This window comes from Ceratotherium simum, chromosome 39 (assembly GCF_057802395.1).
Source record: "Ceratotherium simum simum isolate JZ-2026a chromosome 39, ASM5780239v1, whole genome shotgun sequence".
NCBI classification, from domain to species: domain Eukaryota; kingdom Metazoa; phylum Chordata; class Mammalia; order Perissodactyla; family Rhinocerotidae; genus Ceratotherium; species Ceratotherium simum.
The window spans coordinates 5,411,309-5,428,472 of NC_141938.1; the positions used below are offsets into that span (position 1 = coordinate 5,411,309).

Here is a 17,164-nt window from a genome sequence, read left to right on the forward strand (position 1 = left end):
GGGGCAAGTGCCCGGGGGAGCCCTGTGGCGCCACTCGCAGATTGGCCCCGCCAGCTCCTCACCAGTTCGTGGGGGCGGGGCCACAGCTAGGCGTCATTTGGCGCTCGGACCCCGGCCAGGGACGGAAGAGTCGGCGAGGATGAGCAAGTCTGGCCGCTGGGGCCACCCCCGCCAGCCGCCCCCTGCAGGTTCAGTCCCCTTCACTATCCCCGCACAGCCGGAGCCAGCAGTTTCCATGGGAACCGCAGCCGGGTCTGCGCGCCCAGGAGTAGCCCGCCTCCCGGCCCGGCACGGCTTCCAATCCGACGGCAGCCGGGAGGAACACGGGTGGGGAAGACGCCATCGTTCAGGATCCCCAGGTCATCCAGGTCGCCCCGGCACACCCAAGAAGGGCCACCGCGGGACCCGCATCGCCACTGCCCAGATTGCGCGGGCCACTATGATTGGCCTGGCTTCTCTATCAGCGTGGCGGCGCTCTCTGCCGGGTCCGCTCTCATTGGCTCCATCTCTAGGGCCTCCTCCCGCAATTGGTTCTCTCGAGGGCCGTCCCTGATTGGCCAAATTAGGCTCTCCTTGCTGGGGTTGATGGCACTCACGGAGCCCAAAAGGGCGTGCAGGGACGAGGGTAGGGTGGGGGCTGCGACTCTTGGGTTAGGGGGTCCAGACTATCCCGCCCACAGCACCCTCTACCGGGCCGTCGGACCGCTGTCTGTGGTGCTGAAGCCTCACTGGAAGGCGCCCCTGCCATAGTTAGTGAGAATATCTCGCTCCTGATGGCCGCCTCGACATAAACGTGCGCTTGCGCCCGCGCACCGAAGGAGGCTGCGCCACCCCCATCGCCTTAGAGAGAAGCCAAGTCCCCACTAGCAGAGAGGAAGCGTGACTCCACGGGCAGACCAATCACGAGCCCGGAAAGCCAGGATATTTACATGGCAGATCCGCCCACCCGAAGTTCACGGGGACCGAGAAGGCCCAGTGGTTTCCCGGGGCTGCAAGGCACCAGCGGGGTTTGCCTGAAACCCTAAGCCCCAAACCTCTTCACCCCCTTTGGAGCAGTGCCGAGTTCCCCTGCACTGTGGGGTGCCAGTCTCCACCCTTTTGATCCCTAGAGACACCTAGTCGACTCAAAATCTACAGGGTTCCAGTTCCTTTTGCAGGCAGACTAGGGCCGCAACGACCCCCACCTTCCTCCCTTGGTCCCCCCAAATCTGGAGACCCAAGCCTCCGCCCCTTGAAGTCTCGGTTCCTCGTCCCTTTCCAGTCCTCTCGGTGGACAGCAACTCCAGAAGGTCGTACGATCGGGCCACCAACACCTCCTCGCCCTCTTCGCTCCTCCAGCTCCGGGTGCTGGACAGAGGAGGGGAACCCGCCTAGTCTTCCGGCGAGAAAGCCCGCCCAAGAAGGGGCGCCAAGGCAGGAAGCAGGATCTGCGGGGTCGAAAGGGCCCAAAGCTGGTGATCCGAGCCCCCAAGAAGTGCTTTCTCGGGGCGCGGGGTCCTGGCCAGCGCGCGCTCGCTTCCACCTGCCGCGCCGTCGGGCGCCGCGAGGAGGCGGGGCTCAGTGGCCGCAGCCAATAAGCGACGCCGGCGCTGGCAGCTGCCGCTATAAAGGGCTGGGGGCGGCGGCTGCGCGGCCCAGAGCGCGGAGCGCGCAGCGCGGGCCGGAGGGTGGGAGGGAGGGCGGGCGAGGGGAGAGGACTGAGCACCGGGACCGGACAGGCCGGGCCGAGGGGCGGCGGCGAAAGGCAAAGCGCCGCGATCTCTGTCGGGAAGCGCACCCTCCCCGGGCCCCGCGGGGCCGCGCAGGGGGCGTTCTCAATCCCGCGCCCGCTCCCTCCTTCCATCCCCTGCCGCCCGCAGACCACCCCGGGGCCCTGTTATCCGCGGGCGCGTCCCCGGGCTCGGGCCCGTCCCCGGCCCTCGAGGGAGCCGCCGCCTTCACCGACACCTCTGCAGCGGCCGCGCCAGAGGCCGCCCGGGCAGGACCCCGGCGTGAGCATCGGGCGCCCCCCAAGGAGTGCACGACCCCCGGATCCGCCCTCAGCACGGACCGCGCCCGCCGGGCACACAAGAATGGTCACTGTAGGTATTCCCCTGTGGCTGAGAGGGAACCTGGTCGGTGAGGGGTTAGGCACAGGCTCCGCGGAGATGGAGGGGGGGGTAGGACCAGGCCTAGCTAGGCCCGGGTGGGGGGGTAGGACCGAGCCTCGGGGCCTGAGAGTGGGCAGGGCCGCGCCCAGAGTGCTGAGGGCGCTTGGAGTCTTGCCCCAGAGGCCTTAGGGAGCCGAGCTGCGATCCGGGGGGCGTCCTACGGCGCCCTGGGGGCGGGATTGCCCCCCTCCAGCAGGCCTGATGGGGGAGGGGCCGCGGCGGCGGAGGATGCCTCCTCCATCCAGGCCCGGACCCCGCAGGCCGCCCAGGCTAACGCAGGGCCCCGATCGCTGGTGCTGGGCCAGGACCAGGCGGCCAGCCGTCCCCGAGAGCCCCGGGGAAGCGGGTGGCGTCGGATGGCGCGCCCCAGGCCTCGGCCGCGCCCGGGATCTCGTCCTCGAGCCCGTCGACCTTGCGGCAAGCGGGGAGGGGAGAGGAGGGGGCGCGCCCGGAGGCCCCGCGGGCCCGCCGCCGCCGCCGCCGCGTCCCTTTGTTTCTCGGCGCTTCTTCGCGGGCCGTAGCCTCGCGCGGGCGCCTCAGGCTGCCGGGAGGGGGAGGGGAGAGGAGGGCCCGCGGGGGGGCCTCCCAGCTCCTGAGCCCCCGCCCCCCGGGGGGTGGGGAAGGGGTCCGAGGCAAGCCCACTAGGCCGGGTCCGGGCGCCGCACCCCGCCAGGACTCTGGGCCGCGGGGTGACCTTGAGCGCGCCCGCCCGCCCGCGCCTTTCGCCCGGCTCCCGGTGCTTTCAGCAGCCGCCGAGCTGGTCAGCTCCCGAGTGCGCGGCCACGCCCGGCCACGCCCGGCCTGGCCCCGCCCCTGCCCCGCCCATCTAGGCCCCGCCCCCCAGGGCCCCCGGGGCCCGGCCTCGCCCGAGCCCTCGGATTTCCACTCGGCAGCCCGGGCGTGTCCCGGGGGCGGGGCCGGCCCGTCCTAGCCCCTCCCCGGCCCCACCCCCGCCCCCGCCGCGCGACTCCGCTCCCCGCGCCGCCGCGCGTCCTTTGTCTGGTCCCGGCGCCCGGGCCTCCCTTTTCCGCTCCTCCTGTCTCTCGAGTCTCTGTGTGTGTGTCTCTGTAAGCTGTCTCTCTCTCTGGGCCTCTTTTTCGAGTGGGGGCGAGCAGTGAGTGGAGGGATGCTCTGCACGCCCTCCAGGCCTGGGCCTCTCCCCTCCTGGACCCTGGGACCCGCCCACCTGGCTCTGAGAAATGAGGCCCCAGAGGCCACACTTCCCTGCTGTGTGACCTCAGGCCAGCTCCTTCCCCTCTCTGGGCCTCACGCTGCTCACTCAGGTCCAGGAACGTGAGTGTGGCCTCCTGAGGACCCTCAGAACCCTCACAACAGCCCAGCACCCGTTCCTCTGATCTGTTCCCTCAGTTGAAAAAGGGAAACTGATGCACAAAGAAGGAGGGCGTAGTCAGAGGTCACACGGGGCCATGAAGCCCTTAGCGGCCTGGTTACTCTAACGAGGGCGCTCAGGCAGAGGCCCACCACGGGACAGGCTGGGCGAAGCGAGGGATAAACTGAGACAGTGAGGGCCCTGCATGGAGGGAGAAGGGCCCCGAAGTGGGAGGCTCAGCTAACACCACGTGGTGGCCCAGCCTTACCATGCATAGCCACTCAATGCCCTATTGTCGCCAGTATCCAGGCATCTGTCACTGTGACTGGGGCCAGGGGCGCAGCTGGGGGCCAAGGGGGTCAGACACAGGAGGAGCTACACAGCAAGTGACCGAAGGTGTGTTCACGGCAAAATCCGTATGTAAGATGTATGTGCAATGGTGCAAAAGAGTTGGAGAAAGGGTGACAGAGGAGGGGGGAGACAGAGAGGGGTTCAGAGGGGAGAGATGGGGAGAGGGGAGAGAGAGAAACAGAGGGGAAAAGAGAAAGAAATAGAAAGAGGGAGAGACACGGAGGAAGAGCTGGAGAGAGTGGGAGGGAAGGTTCCATTGCTCCCAGTCGGCCTCCGCCTCTCCATCTTTGATCTGCCCTCCTCCGCTCTGACTTCACCCCTCCATCCCTGTCCTGGGACAGCCCTCGAAGGTCTCTGTGATCCCCGTGTCACCCCAGGCCACGCATTTGCTGTGGGCTGGAGCAGGGCAGGTGTGGCCTCCACCAATCCGATCCCCATTAGCGGCTCAGCCGGCTCAGCCGCGGAGGAAACGCGACAGTGATCCCGCTAAGCTCTGGCACAGGTGGGAGGGAGATGGGGTGATGGCGAGATTAGTAGGCGGGGCCTCGACATCCTGGGCAGGAACCCCCAGTCACCTCTTAACCCCATCCGCGTTGAGGACAGCTTGGGGGGGGTGGAGTCAGTAACCCTGAAGGCTCTGGGGTCATCTGATCAGGAGTCAAACCCTGATTCTATCACCGCCACCTCCCGCTGTCACCTTGGGCAAGTCAGGTCCCTCTGACCCTCAGTTTCTCCAGCCGAGAAATGGAGAAGATGGTCTCCAGCTTTCAGTCTGATTGTGGGAGTCAGCAAGAACGTTGCGCATGCTCAGTGCCGGCACACAGTGAGGGTTCCGAGGCTGGAAGCTGGCGTGTCCTGAAACAGTGGCTGGGACTGCTGATTGCTTTTCGGGCTCCCGTAGCAGACATTATCAATCAATCACAGACCTCTAGCTGGCTGAGCCTGGACAGGAATTCAGAATCCATCTCCACATGTGCGGACCTCTGTGCCATACCTTTAGTGGAGGGACAGTGGCCCACAGAGGCAAGGTGAGTGTCAGAGGACACAGAGTGAGGAGGCTGGAGCCAGCAGCTGGCACGTGGTGGCCCCCAGGAAATATTTGTTGAATTGAATGAGTAGACTCGGCCAACAGAGTGGGTTTCAATGCAGTGGCACCCAGGGCATGGCGTAGAGTAGGTACTCGGCTTTGCTTTGCTGTTATTATTTTTACTATTATTGGATTTTTCATTATGAAAGGGGGCTCTGGTGTCCAAACCCTGCATTTGGATTCTTGGTCCACCATTTACCTTCTGCCCAACCTTGTGCAAATCCCTTCATGGAGACTCCGGGGAATTGCCTGGAAATTTTCACATAAAGAATTTTCCCTGGCACATATCAGGCCCTCGATACATGGCGATGTTATTAGTAAAGTATTAAATAGTATGAGACCGGGACGCAGATCTGTGGGGTCTGCATTACTGCTTTATCGCAGGCCCCTGTGGCAGACCTTGCTAATCAACCCAGTGCATGTTCCTGCCCAGCCTGGACGTGGCTTCAGAATAATCGTCCAGGCAGCCACTCGCAGCCAATTGGAGATGCAGGGGAGTTGACCCCCAGTGCCACCCTTTTAATAAGAATAAATGGAAAGGAAGCACAGGGCCCAAAGAAGAGCTAAGATCATCCCTGAGGACACACAGCTATAGGGTGGCAGAGCTGCCCCAATGCTTTGGCCACAGTCGTTAAAACCAGCTCTGGGGTCCAACACATCCAGGTTTGAAATGGAGTTCCCCATTTATGTGACCCGACATCTCTGGGCTCAGCTTCCTCACTTGTGAAATGGAGAATGTGCTGCTGTCTTTCAAGATTGTTGGGAGAAATAAGTGAAATGGTGCCTCGAGGTGCTTCTCAGGGTGCCTGGCACACGGTAGATACTCAGTGGAGTAGGAAGGTTATTAATCACGGTATTATAAGGCAGGGATGGTGGATGTGACAAGCTGGCTGCCACTTCCCATGACTGTGCACATAGCAGACATGGCTAGCTGATCGCAGAGTGCTTTCCAGCTGCACCCACGGGCAGTTGTAGATCCCTCCCTACTCATTTTCCAGTAACTTGGATTTCACAGCAAAGTGGAGCAGAGGCCCAGAAGCTTTAATTGGCATACCTGAGGACACACAGCTGGGAAATGTTAGACCTGGGACTAGTCTTGTTTGGCAGTGAAAGTTGGAAATACAGACCCAGGATCATAAAAGCTCATGTGCAAATCCCTGATCCACCATTTATAGGCTGCATGATCTTTGGTAATTTTTCAAACATTTCTGAACCTCATTTCCCCCCTCTGTTGTAGCTCAGGCTGCTTATAACAAAATACCATAAACTGGGTGGCTTAAACACCAGACATTAATTTCTCATAGTTCTGGAGGCTGGAAGTCCGAGATCAAGGTGCTGGCTGATCCGGTTCCTGGTGAGGGCTCGCTCCCTGGTTTGCAGACAGCCTTCTCCTTGCTGTGCCCTCACATGGTGGAGAGAGAGATCTCTCTCCCCTCCCTTTTTACAAGGGCATGAATCCCATTCATGAAGGCTCCACTCTCATGACCTAATCACCTCCAAAAACCATCACACTGGGGGCTAGGAGTCCAACATATGAATTTGGGAGGACACAAGCATTTAGTCCATAGCATCTGTGAAGCAGGGGGAATAAAATCTTCTTCTTTTCAGGGTGGTTGTGAATAAGAAAAGAAAAATTGCCTCTAGAGGGCTTTGCACTGTGCCTGGCACCCAGCAGTGCCCAATATTTGGGAACAATTATGGTATTGTATTTTGGGTCAGGGATGGCTGAGAGGATGTGTACCTGCTGACTCTTTCTAATTCTGTGGCCAAAACAGACATTGCTAATCAATCACAGTGGAAAGACCAAAGGAAATTCTGGCTGTTTTGCCTTCCCATGCCCATGACAGACAATACCAATCAATACTAGCACTGTTTCCTGCTGAGCCCAGATGTTGCTTTAAAATTCCTCTCCATGTGGCCCTTACATATAAAATAGATGTAGAATATATTTAAAAATTGCTTAAAGAGTAGATCTTAAAAGTTGTCGTCACAAGAAAAAAAACCATAACTATATATAGATAGATGTTAACTATAAAAAATTATAACTATGGTGATGGATGTTAACTAGACCTATTGTGGAGATCATTTTGCAATATATACAAATACTGAATCATTATGTTGTATGCCTGAAACTAATATAATGTTCTATGTCAATTATATCTTAATTTTTAAAAAGAGATGTAGAAAAAAACATTCAATAAAATTCAACATCCATTCTTTGAAAAAAGTCTTGTTAGGTTACTAGGAATAAAATTAAACATTCTTGGGGCCGGCTCCGTGGCTTAGCGGTTAAGTGCGCGCGCTCTGATGCTGGCGGCCCGGGTTCGGATCCCGGGCGCGCCCCGAGGCACCACTTCTCCGTCCAACGCGAGGCCGAGTCCCACGTACAGCAACTAGAAGGATGTGAACCTATGGCATACAACTATCTACTGGGGCTTTGGGGGGAAAAAATGAATAAATAAAATCTTTAAAAAAAAAAAAAATAAATAAAATAAATAAATAAAATTAAACATTCTTAACCTGATAAAGGCCATCTACAAAAAGCCTACAGCAAACATCATATTTAGCCGTGAAATGTTTAAAGCATTTCCTTTAACATCAGGATTAAAGAAGGCACTGTCGCGTTGTAGCCCCTGCAATAAGACAAGAAAAATAAATAACAGGTATAGATTGGAGGTAAAGAACTAAAACGATCATTATTTGCAGGTGTTATTATGCTACACATAAAAAAACGAAAGAGCTCAGTGGGGAAACTGGGGGAGTAAATGCCTGGTGGGAAAATTATGCATGAAGCAAAAGAAATATTAACACATTTGGGATGTGAGTTACCTTTGCTCGGAGGAGGGAATTCATATGAGGGCTTCAAAGCTAATAAAAATGTTATATTTCTTATTCTGAAGACAAAAATGTTCATTTTATTATTCTGAAAATGCACAGATTTGTTTTAGGTAAACAGGCAAACATATATGCAAATGGACATAGGTGGCATTTATATATGGAATTTTTCACAGTGAAGTCTTTTGCTTTGCCTGGTCGGTGCTCAAGGAATGGAAGGGATTATCAGGATAATGCGTTGTCTCCTCCCCACGTTCAAGGCCATGTCAGACATGACACGAGCCCCTCCTACCTCCCGCTGGCCCCTGGCATGGGGACTGGGCCGTGAGCGGGTGTGGCCTGTTGTCTCCAGCAGATACTCGGGGCCATGGAGTCTCAGGTGGCGGGGGGCCCGGCCGGCCCAGCCCTGCCCAACGGGCCACTCCTTGGGACAAACGGAGCCACTGACGACAGCAAGACCAACCTCATCGTCAACTACCTGCCCCAGAACATGACCCAGGACGAATTCAAGAGCCTCTTCGGCAGCATTGGCGACATCGAGTCCTGCAAGTTGGTTCGGGACAAGATCACAGGTGTGGCTGCTGGCAGGTGGGAGTGGGGGGCAGACAGAGCCGTAGCCTCAAGAGGACAGGTGTGATGGGAGCAGGTGGACCCTGGGGGTCTGAGGTGTGATGGGGAGACAGGTGTGATCCCAGGTGGGAGCTCATGGGAGCAAGTGGACCCTGGGGGTCTGAGGTGTGATGGGGAGACAGGTGTGATCCCAGGTGGGAGCTCATGGGAGCAGGTGGACCCTGGGGGTCTGAGGTGTGATGGGGAGACAGGTGTGATCCCAGGTGGGAGCTCATGGGAGCAGGTGGACCCTGGGGGTCTGAGGTGTGATGGGGAGACAGGTGTGACCTAGGTGGGGTGTCTTGGGGTGATGGGGGCAGGTGGTACTCAGGGAGATCAGAAACAGGTGGGTCTTGATTCTCATAACCTTGAGGGGGCCGTCAGCCTCTCAGGCCTGGTCTGCGAGGACACTGGCAGGTCCAGGGGGGTCATCATCTGGTCCTGCCCACAGGGCAGAGCCTCGGCTACGGGTTTGTGAACTACTCTGACCCCAACGATGCAGACAAAGCCATCAACACCCTCAATGGCCTCAAATTGCAGACGAAGACCATCAAGGTTCGTGCCCTCCTTCCCCACTGCTGCCCGTTCCCCGTTACTGTCCACCTGGGCTGCCCCCTTCACTGCCACCCATCCCCCGACTGCCACCATCCTCCCCACACACCCATCCCCCCACTGCCACCATCCTCCTCTATGGCTCATCCCCTAAGGGGTTCAGATGTCTCCCCCAAGGCTTCCTGGCTGGGCCCCCGGGGGCCAGTGGCTCTTCCTCTCTGAACCTCAGTTTCCGCATTTGTCATTGGGGAGAATATTAACCCCACATTCTCTGGTGGCTCAGGGCGGTACCCACCCCGTCGGTGGAGGAGCAGGAGAGAGTGACCAGGGTCCAGTGGGCAGCACCCCCACGCCTTTGTCATGGAAATGGGGGAGAGGTGGGGGCCCATCTGCCATCTGGAGCCTAATTAGGGTCTGAGAGGGTGGGATTAGGGGTGGGCCCTCCCCCATCTTTGTGCAATGCCCCTCCCCCCACGGCCTCCCTTCTCAGCAGCTGCAGCTGAGACCCTGCGAGCCCAGGTTCCCTGGGGGGGGATCGCCATGGAAACCCCCCTCTCCGGGTTCGCCTGGGGGTGTCTGGGCTCCGCCCCACAAATCTGCTCCCGAGCCCTGGGGGAGGCGGGGCTGTGGGAACCCATCTGGCCCCCAGTTCTCCATGGGAACAGAGGTGCAGGAATCTCCTCCTCTCTCTGCTGTGGGGGGAACGGGGTCATGACCTGATGGGTCCCTCCATGGCCCACTGGACCCAGAAGGCCCAGGGCATGAGAGTGGACCCTGGTGACAAACTAAGACCCAGAGGGCCACCGTGCATGTGTGATGGGGTGAGTGTGTGTGTGTGTGTGTGTGTGACCGTGGGCTGTGAGACAGTGTTTGTGGGACTCTGTGGCTATGAGAGCGGCTGTTGTCACACAGTTTTGGCTATGATGGACTCTGGGTGTCACCATGTGGGAACATGGTGTTTATTTGACAGGTGCTTGGTGACACACTGCGACTCCGGCTATGACCTGATGGGGCTGCGTGGGTGTGTCTGGCTGTGACAGGGTGTTTGTGTGTCACGGTGAAGTTGTGTGGGTGTGTCTACCTGGGCCCCATTCAGGGTGGAACACGTGTGATGTTGTGGGCTTGTGCAGTGGTGTGACAGGTGTGTGGTTCTGCGACTGTTACTGTAATTCTCCAAGACCCCTGAGTTGCCGTGAATGTGGCGGCGACCTGTGTTACCTTCCTGCTGGTGGAGTCACTGGGGCTGTGCAGCGAGTAGTGTGTGTGTGTGTATGTGTGTGTCTGTGTGGGTGACTGTCTGTGGTCCATCCCGACTGGGTGCTCCGGCAGATTCTGCCCCACAATATTTCCAGCCGCCCGCCATGTGCCAGGCCCCGTCCCGGTGAGGGGGTGTGGGGAGGCCACCTAGGTGAGGGACCAGGTCAGCCCACATCATGGAAGGCCGAGAAAGGCCCCTGAAGACCTACTCTGTGCCTCAGATGACTCCTGACCCCAAACACCCACCCAGGAGCTCAGACTCAAGTCCTCACCCCTCAGAGCTCACAACTGGAGACAAAAAAGGAGCACATACATGCCTGTGAGGTTTTATTATTATTCCAGAAATAACAGCAGCCGATGTGTTTGCCTTTTTTCTGGAGGACCCCAGGTGTGCACAGTCGCATTCATTAGAATCCCCCCACCCCCACCCCATGAGCACCCTCACCCTCAATCCCCCCCCACCGGCCCACTTAAAAAAGTAATATGCCCTCACTGCCCCGAATAAAAGCCAGACCCTTGACAATGACCTGTGTCTACCCAGAGGTTAATTTAGAAGAGATAGAAAATAGACATCAGCAGAAATCAGAAGAGGAGCTTATGACCCCTCCCTGCCCCCCCAGCTAGAGGTCACCCTGTTAGCATTTGGGGGGGGCCCTGCAGACCACGTTTCCCGGACATTGATAACACACAATGAGATGGGGTCACTCCTCGCTGCTCTGTAAATAGACTTTTCTTTCCCCCACCTTACAATACTCCCCACTGTTTCAGGGAAATAAATCTACGTGTCCACCATTTTTTAAACAGCTGCAGTTTCATTGTGGGGCTGGACCATAATTCATGACACAAATCGGATGATCATACTAAAACGTGTCTGACTCACAACTGGGAGAAGTGCTCTGAGAGAGAGTAATGGGGGTAGGGGTGGAGGACCAAATTCAGGTGGGTGAGGACAGGGAGGACATCTCAACTGAGACCTGGAGAAGACGCGAGAGGAGGGCAGTTCCAGGCAGAGGGAACAGCCAGTGCAAAGGCCCTGAGGCTGGAGCATGCCTGTGTGTTTGGGGAACATGGAGAAGGTCTGTGTGGCTGGAACAGAGCGATTGAGGGGGAAAGTGAGTGGACATGAGGGCAAAGGGATGATGGGGTAGGTCAGGCAGGGCCTTGTGGGCTATGGGGAGGATTTTAACTCCGAGGAAGGTGGGAGCCACAGAGGGTTCTGAGCAGAGGAGGGATGTGACCTGGCTCAGCTGCTCACAGACGCCCTCTGGCTGCTGTGGGGGAAACAGACTGTGGGGGACGAGGGTGGAGACGCTGCACTGGTCTGCGGTGAGCAATGGTGGGGGCTGGGCCAGGGTGTGGCGGTGGCAGTGGGGAGAAGAGTGTGGATTCTGGATACTGAGGAAGGCGGAGCCCCACAGGGTTGATGGTGGACTGGGTGTGAGTGCGAGAGAGGCCTCAAGGACGCCCCAAGGCTGGTGACCTGAGCACCCAGGACACACAGCTGCCGTTACTGAGTTGGGGCAAGTTAGGGGGCAGTTAAGAGCCGGATGCTGCCACGCTGAGTGTGACCCCCCACCAGACCCCCTCGTGGGGCCCCTGGAGGCCGGAGTCACACAGGTGCGCAGCTCGGGGGCGGGGCCCACACTGGGGATGGACATTTGGGAGTTGTCAGCTTTGAGCTGGTGGCTGAAGACCTGAGCGCCCCAGGGGCCCAGTGCAGAGGGGAAGAGAAGGGCCAGCGTCCCAGGCTCACTTCCTAAAGGAGCGGGACATGTCGACGTTGACGGAGTGTCCGGTGTGAGAGCGTGAGCTGGGGATGCGAGGGTCCCCAGGTCCCCAGGGAGACATGTGACCCCCCCCCCCCCCGGGGCACTGCTTCTCTGGCCTCCTCAGGCGACAGGTCCCCCATCACTCTCTGTAGGCAGGGCCGCGTTGTCTCAGCCACGGCCATGTCCCCTCCCCCAAACCCTGCCCCCCCCCCCCATGGTGACGACTCAAGAGAGATTTGTTGGGCCGGCCCGGTGGCACAAGCGGTTAAGTGCGCACTCCGCTGCGGTGGCCCGGGGTTCGCTGGTTCGGATCCCGGGCGCTCACTGATGCACCGCTTGGCAAGCCATGCTGTGACGGTGTCCCATATAAAGTGGAGGAAGATGGGCACAGATGTTAGTCCAGGGCCAGTCTTCCTCAGCAAAAAGAGGAGGATTGGCAGATGTTAGCTCAGGGCTGATCCTCCTCACACACACAAAAAAAAAAAAAAAGAGAGAGATTTGTTGAGCGAGCAGATTAGGCGTTTCTGCAACTCAGTGGTACCTTGGGTGTGGCCTCACTCTCCACGTCTGCGGCATGGGTCTTCCCCTCACCCCGTCCCTCTGACCCTCCCGCAGGTGTCCTACGCCAGACCCAGCTCTGCGTCCATCCGGGATGCCAACCTGTACGTCAGCGGGCTCCCCAAGACCATGAGCCAGAAAGAGATGGAGCAGCTCTTCTCCCAGTACGGCCGCATCATCACGTCCCGCATCCTGGTGGACCAGGTCACAGGTCAGGCTGCCGGGGAGGCCGCGTCCGGCGGGGCCCTGGCAGAGGCACCGAGGGGGGGCCAAATGTGGGGCCGCGCAGGAGTGGGGGGAGGGTCCTCACGACGCCCTGGCGCCCTGGCAGGTGTCTCTCGGGGTGTGGGCTTCATCCGCTTCGACAAGAGGATCGAGGCCGAGGAGGCCATCAAAGGACTGAACGGGCAGAAGCCGCTGGGTGCTGCCGAGCCCATCACGGTCAAGTTCGCCAACAACCCGAGTCAGAAGACGGGGCAGGCCCTGCTCACGCACCTCTACCAGTCCTCCGCTCGGCGCTACGCGGGGCCTCTGCACCACCAGACGCAGCGCTTCCGGTGAGCCCCTGCCCCTTGCCCCCTGGACATCCCAGACCCCCAGATCGGGGGCCCAAGGCTTGCCCACCCTCCTGAACCCCTTCCTGCAGGGCAGAGGGACACAGGGACAGTGCCCATACATGGGGGCTGCTGAGGGCAGCGAAGGGGAAATGCATGGGTCTATCAGGTGTTGAGGCCAGGCCCTTGTATACAGCAGGCACTCAATGTGTGCAGGGCACTGTGAGAGGCATTATGGGCATTAAGAGTTTTGACAGTCGCCTGATCGAGTCCAGCTCTGACTGTCCCCTTCTCTCTCGGGCACAAGGCTCCAGCTATCTGTGCCTCAGTTTCCCCATCCACATTTCATGAGTGCTTAATAACATGCCAGGCACACCTTTATTCTGCACAGCAACCTAATGAGAAGGGAGCTGTCTTGTCCCCATTTTAAGGACAGGACTCTGAGGCACAGAGAAGCACTGTCACCAGTCCAGCCCAGGCACAGTGGAGAAGAAACTCGAACCGTACCTTCTGGGGACCCGAGCCCTGCAGGGTGGGGGCAGGCGAGCAGGCCCGGCCGGCCGGGAGGGGGAGGACGAGGACGTGGGTGCAGGCCGGGCAGCGGCAGGGCAGGCGAGAGGCGGTGCCTGAGTGACCACGGTTCCGTGCCAGGCGGTGTCCAGCCGGGCGGGCAGCGGCGGGGGCAGGGCTGGCGCTGCTGGCCCGCGGGGTGGGGGCGGGGAGGGCAGGCAGCCGGCCGGCCGGCGTCACAGCTGGGGGCGTGCCCGAGGCCACCAGTGACCACTCCTTCTGCCTCCACAGGCTGGACAATTTGCTCAACATGGCCTATGGAGTCAAGAGGTAACAGTGCCCCCGCCCCGCTGTCCCCTCAGACCCTTCCCTGCTGCTCCCCGTCCCCGCCTCCCCCAGGACTGCCAGCGTCCACGGGTCTGCCAGTAGCACGGCCATTAAGAGACTTGGGGGCGATCGAGCCTAGTAAATATCTAGGAAGAGCTGCTACAAAATGTGGGTCGAGGGGCCTGTCTGTGCCCTCTTAGCCCAGTGGAAGGTGGCAGTGTTGCCTGGGATACAGCCGTGCCCCTGTTCCCACGTTAAGTCACCGAGTGCCACCGGCCACTGCTGATCGTCGTTGCTGAGGGTCACAGAATGCCACTCCCGTGGTCATTGTTACCGTTATTAAAGATCCCCGTCCAGCGGGGGAGGAGACAGAGAGATGCACAGCGATCACGGCCATGAGGGGGCAGGAGAAGGGGGACCGTCTGAGGTGACAGAGTGGAAGCCAAGTTCCTGGCAGTGGGAACAGCCTGTGCAAAGGCCAGGAGGAGGGAGCAAGCAGTTAGGCCCCAGAGCCCAGACTGAACGGGTCGGGCCCTCGGGGCCCCCTGAGTGGAGTGGAGCGGCAGGAAGGAAGGCAGCCGCTGAGCAGTGTGGGTGGAACTAGTTCTGTCCTTTCCTTCACTCATTCGCTCGACGCTCGACACGCCCCTCCCCGGTGCCTACTGTGTGCTGGGCTGTCCTGGGCTGGGGCAGCATGGGGAAGACAACTTGGCAGGGCAGAGGGAGCTGATGATAAATGTGTGACTGGAGCCACACAAGGCCAAGAGGGCAGAGGGAGGCGGGGGCCTCCTTCTGGGGCAGAGGAGGCCACCCTGAGGAGGTGACAGCTGGCTGAGACCTGAGCAACGGGAGGGAGGTGCTCGAATGGCTACACACATGTCCCGGCTCCCAGTGCCGCCCTTCCAGGGCCGGCCTCCAGGGGTGGCAGGGCGGTCAGGGGGGCAAATGAGACAGTGTTGTCAAGGGCCGGGTCACGGTGGGGTCAGAGCAGGGCGAGGGCAGGAGTGCGTGAGAAGATGTGCCAAGGTAAGGGTGGTGTCCATGGAGGGGGAAGGGGTCAGAGTGGACAGAGCTAAGGACCAGGTAGGGTCAAAGGTCATGGAGTCAGGGTGTAGACTGGGCTCTGGGCAGGATGAGGGGTGAGGGCCTCAGTTCAGGGAGGGTCAGAGGTCAGGACAGGGATACAGGTCAGGATGCAGTGGGGGGGCTGGTGTCTCAGAGCTGGGCAGAGGGTGTGGATTTCAGGTGGGGACACAGATGGAGGTCACGGGATGGTGGCAGGGTCCGGACAAGGCAGGGGTCCCCAGGTCACAGCCCAGCCCCAGGTCATGACAGTGTCAGGAGCCACAGGGGGATCGGGGGCATGCCAGGGGGTCAGGGCAGAGCCCGCGTGACCCCCAAAGTAGTCCCCTGTCGCTCATCGCCAGGTTCTCGCCCATCGCCATCGACGGCATGAGCGGCCTGGCGGGCGTGGGCCTGTCGGGGGGCGCGGCGGGTGCCGGCTGGTGCATCTTCGTGTACAACCTGTCGCCCGAGGCCGACGAGAGCGTGCTGTGGCAGCTCTTCGGGCCCTTCGGGGCGGTCACCAACGTCAAGGTCATCCGCGACTTCACCACCAACAAGTGTAAGGGCTTCGGCTTCGTCACCATGACCAACTACGACGAGGCGGCCATGGCCATCGCCAGCCTCAACGGCTACCGCCTGGGCGAGCGCGTGCTGCAGGTGTCCTTCAAGACGAGCAAACAGCACAAGGCCTGAGCCGCCCCACCCTCCCCGGGCAGCAGAGAGAGAGAGAGAGAGAGAAAGAGAGAGAGAGAGGGGCCCGAGAGAGACAGCGCAGGCAGACCACCGACGGACGAGGCCCCATGTCCCCGTGGGGGCCACAGGGTGAGCATGCGGGTCAGAGGGTCTGCAGGGAATGGGGGGTGCCTGGGGGTCCCCCACCCCGTCCTCCTGCCCCCCACACCCCAGGCTGGGCTGTTCACTCTCTCGTCTTGGTTTTGTTCATGGCGATGGCTTTTGTTTCTTTTTTCGGCTCACGAAAGCAGATGTGCCCCCACCGCACCCTCAACCTCCCTCCATCGGACGGCTTGGGGTGGGCGCTGGGGGTGCCCTCCCAGGCCCCCTTGCCCAGGCCTCCCCAACACCTAGGTGAGCCTGAGGGGAGCGGGGAACAGGTTTAAAAATCCCCAAAAGAGCGCAACGTGAGCAGGGATGAGGGCAGCCCCAGCCCAGAGCCCCCCTGGTGGGGGGGCGTGAGGAACAGGGGGAGGGGCTGGAAACAGAAACAAATTAAAAAAAAGGGGGGGGTGGGAGGGGAAGAAAAACTCTATTTTTGTAAAAAGGGAAAAAAGACCTCGTGGAGAATTTTTACTGGGGATTCTTGAACTTGAAAAAAAAACACAAAAAAAGACAAAAAAAAAAAAAGAAAATATTTTGGCAGGTTATGTTTACCAACTGGGGCAGGGACGGGGAGCAGGACCTGGGAGCTGGGGGTCCTGGAGGCCACACGGAGAAACACAGCCACGCAAAGACACGCAGGGACACGCACACGTGCACACACACCACAGGGACACGCTCCAGACACATCAGGAAATCACTGGCCAAACACATGGACAAACCTGGATGAACACAGGAGACCCAAGGATGGGGCGATGTAAACATACGTGGACGTGGGCAAAAGTGGCCACGGGTGGATGTGGCCGTGGACACAGGCACATGTGGCCGTGGGAACACTTCCACACATACACATGGACGCGTGTAAGGGGAGACAGATATATTTGGACACACAAATCTAGACACCCAGTCACGGAGAAACAGACACGCAACATCGAGGGACACAGACATGCCCATAGCATCCCCCAGGCCCAAGCGAGAGGTCGCAGCCCAGACCCCAGCCCAGTCCGCCTCCTCCAGCCAGGCCGGCCAGCCCCTCTCGCCCCTGCACCGGGGTCTCTGCAGAGCTCTCTCCTGGCTCATCGATGGTCCCTGCTGCCCACGAACACAGGCGTGCGAACACGGCATCCATGCACCCAGACACACAATACCTCGTTCCACTTTTGGCATCACAGTGGGCTGGAGGCAGCCCCCCCAACACTTGAGGCCAAAGGATCCCCGTCCCCGGGGCTGAGCCTCCCTGGGCCGAGCAGCAAGCCCCCCCGCTCCCCGCCAGGCCAGGGGTGGACGGGCCCAGGGGCCCAGCCCCACATCCCCTTCCCGTCCACCTGTGACCTATTTCAGTTTGTTGGGTTTTTGCGTCTTTCCAGATCAGTGAG

At 59.7% G+C, this 17,164-nt stretch overlaps 1 protein-coding gene across 1 annotated transcript; it reads left to right on the forward strand.

The window, feature by feature from the left end:
* Window positions 1-139: 139 nt before the first annotated feature.
* ELAVL3 (ELAV like RNA binding protein 3) lies at window positions 140-16,186 on the forward strand. The gene is made up of 10 exons (XM_087425277.1): window positions 140-485; window positions 1,339-1,560; window positions 1,860-2,081; window positions 2,280-2,492; window positions 8,083-8,325; window positions 8,814-8,917; window positions 12,556-12,709; window positions 12,830-13,055; window positions 13,854-13,892; window positions 15,296-16,186. The coding sequence occupies exons 1-10, from the start codon at window positions 140-142 to the stop codon at window positions 15,645-15,647; spliced, it is 2,121 nt and encodes a 706-aa protein (XP_087281403.1). The 3' UTR covers window positions 15,648-16,186.
* Window positions 16,187-17,164: the final 978 nt, after the last annotated feature.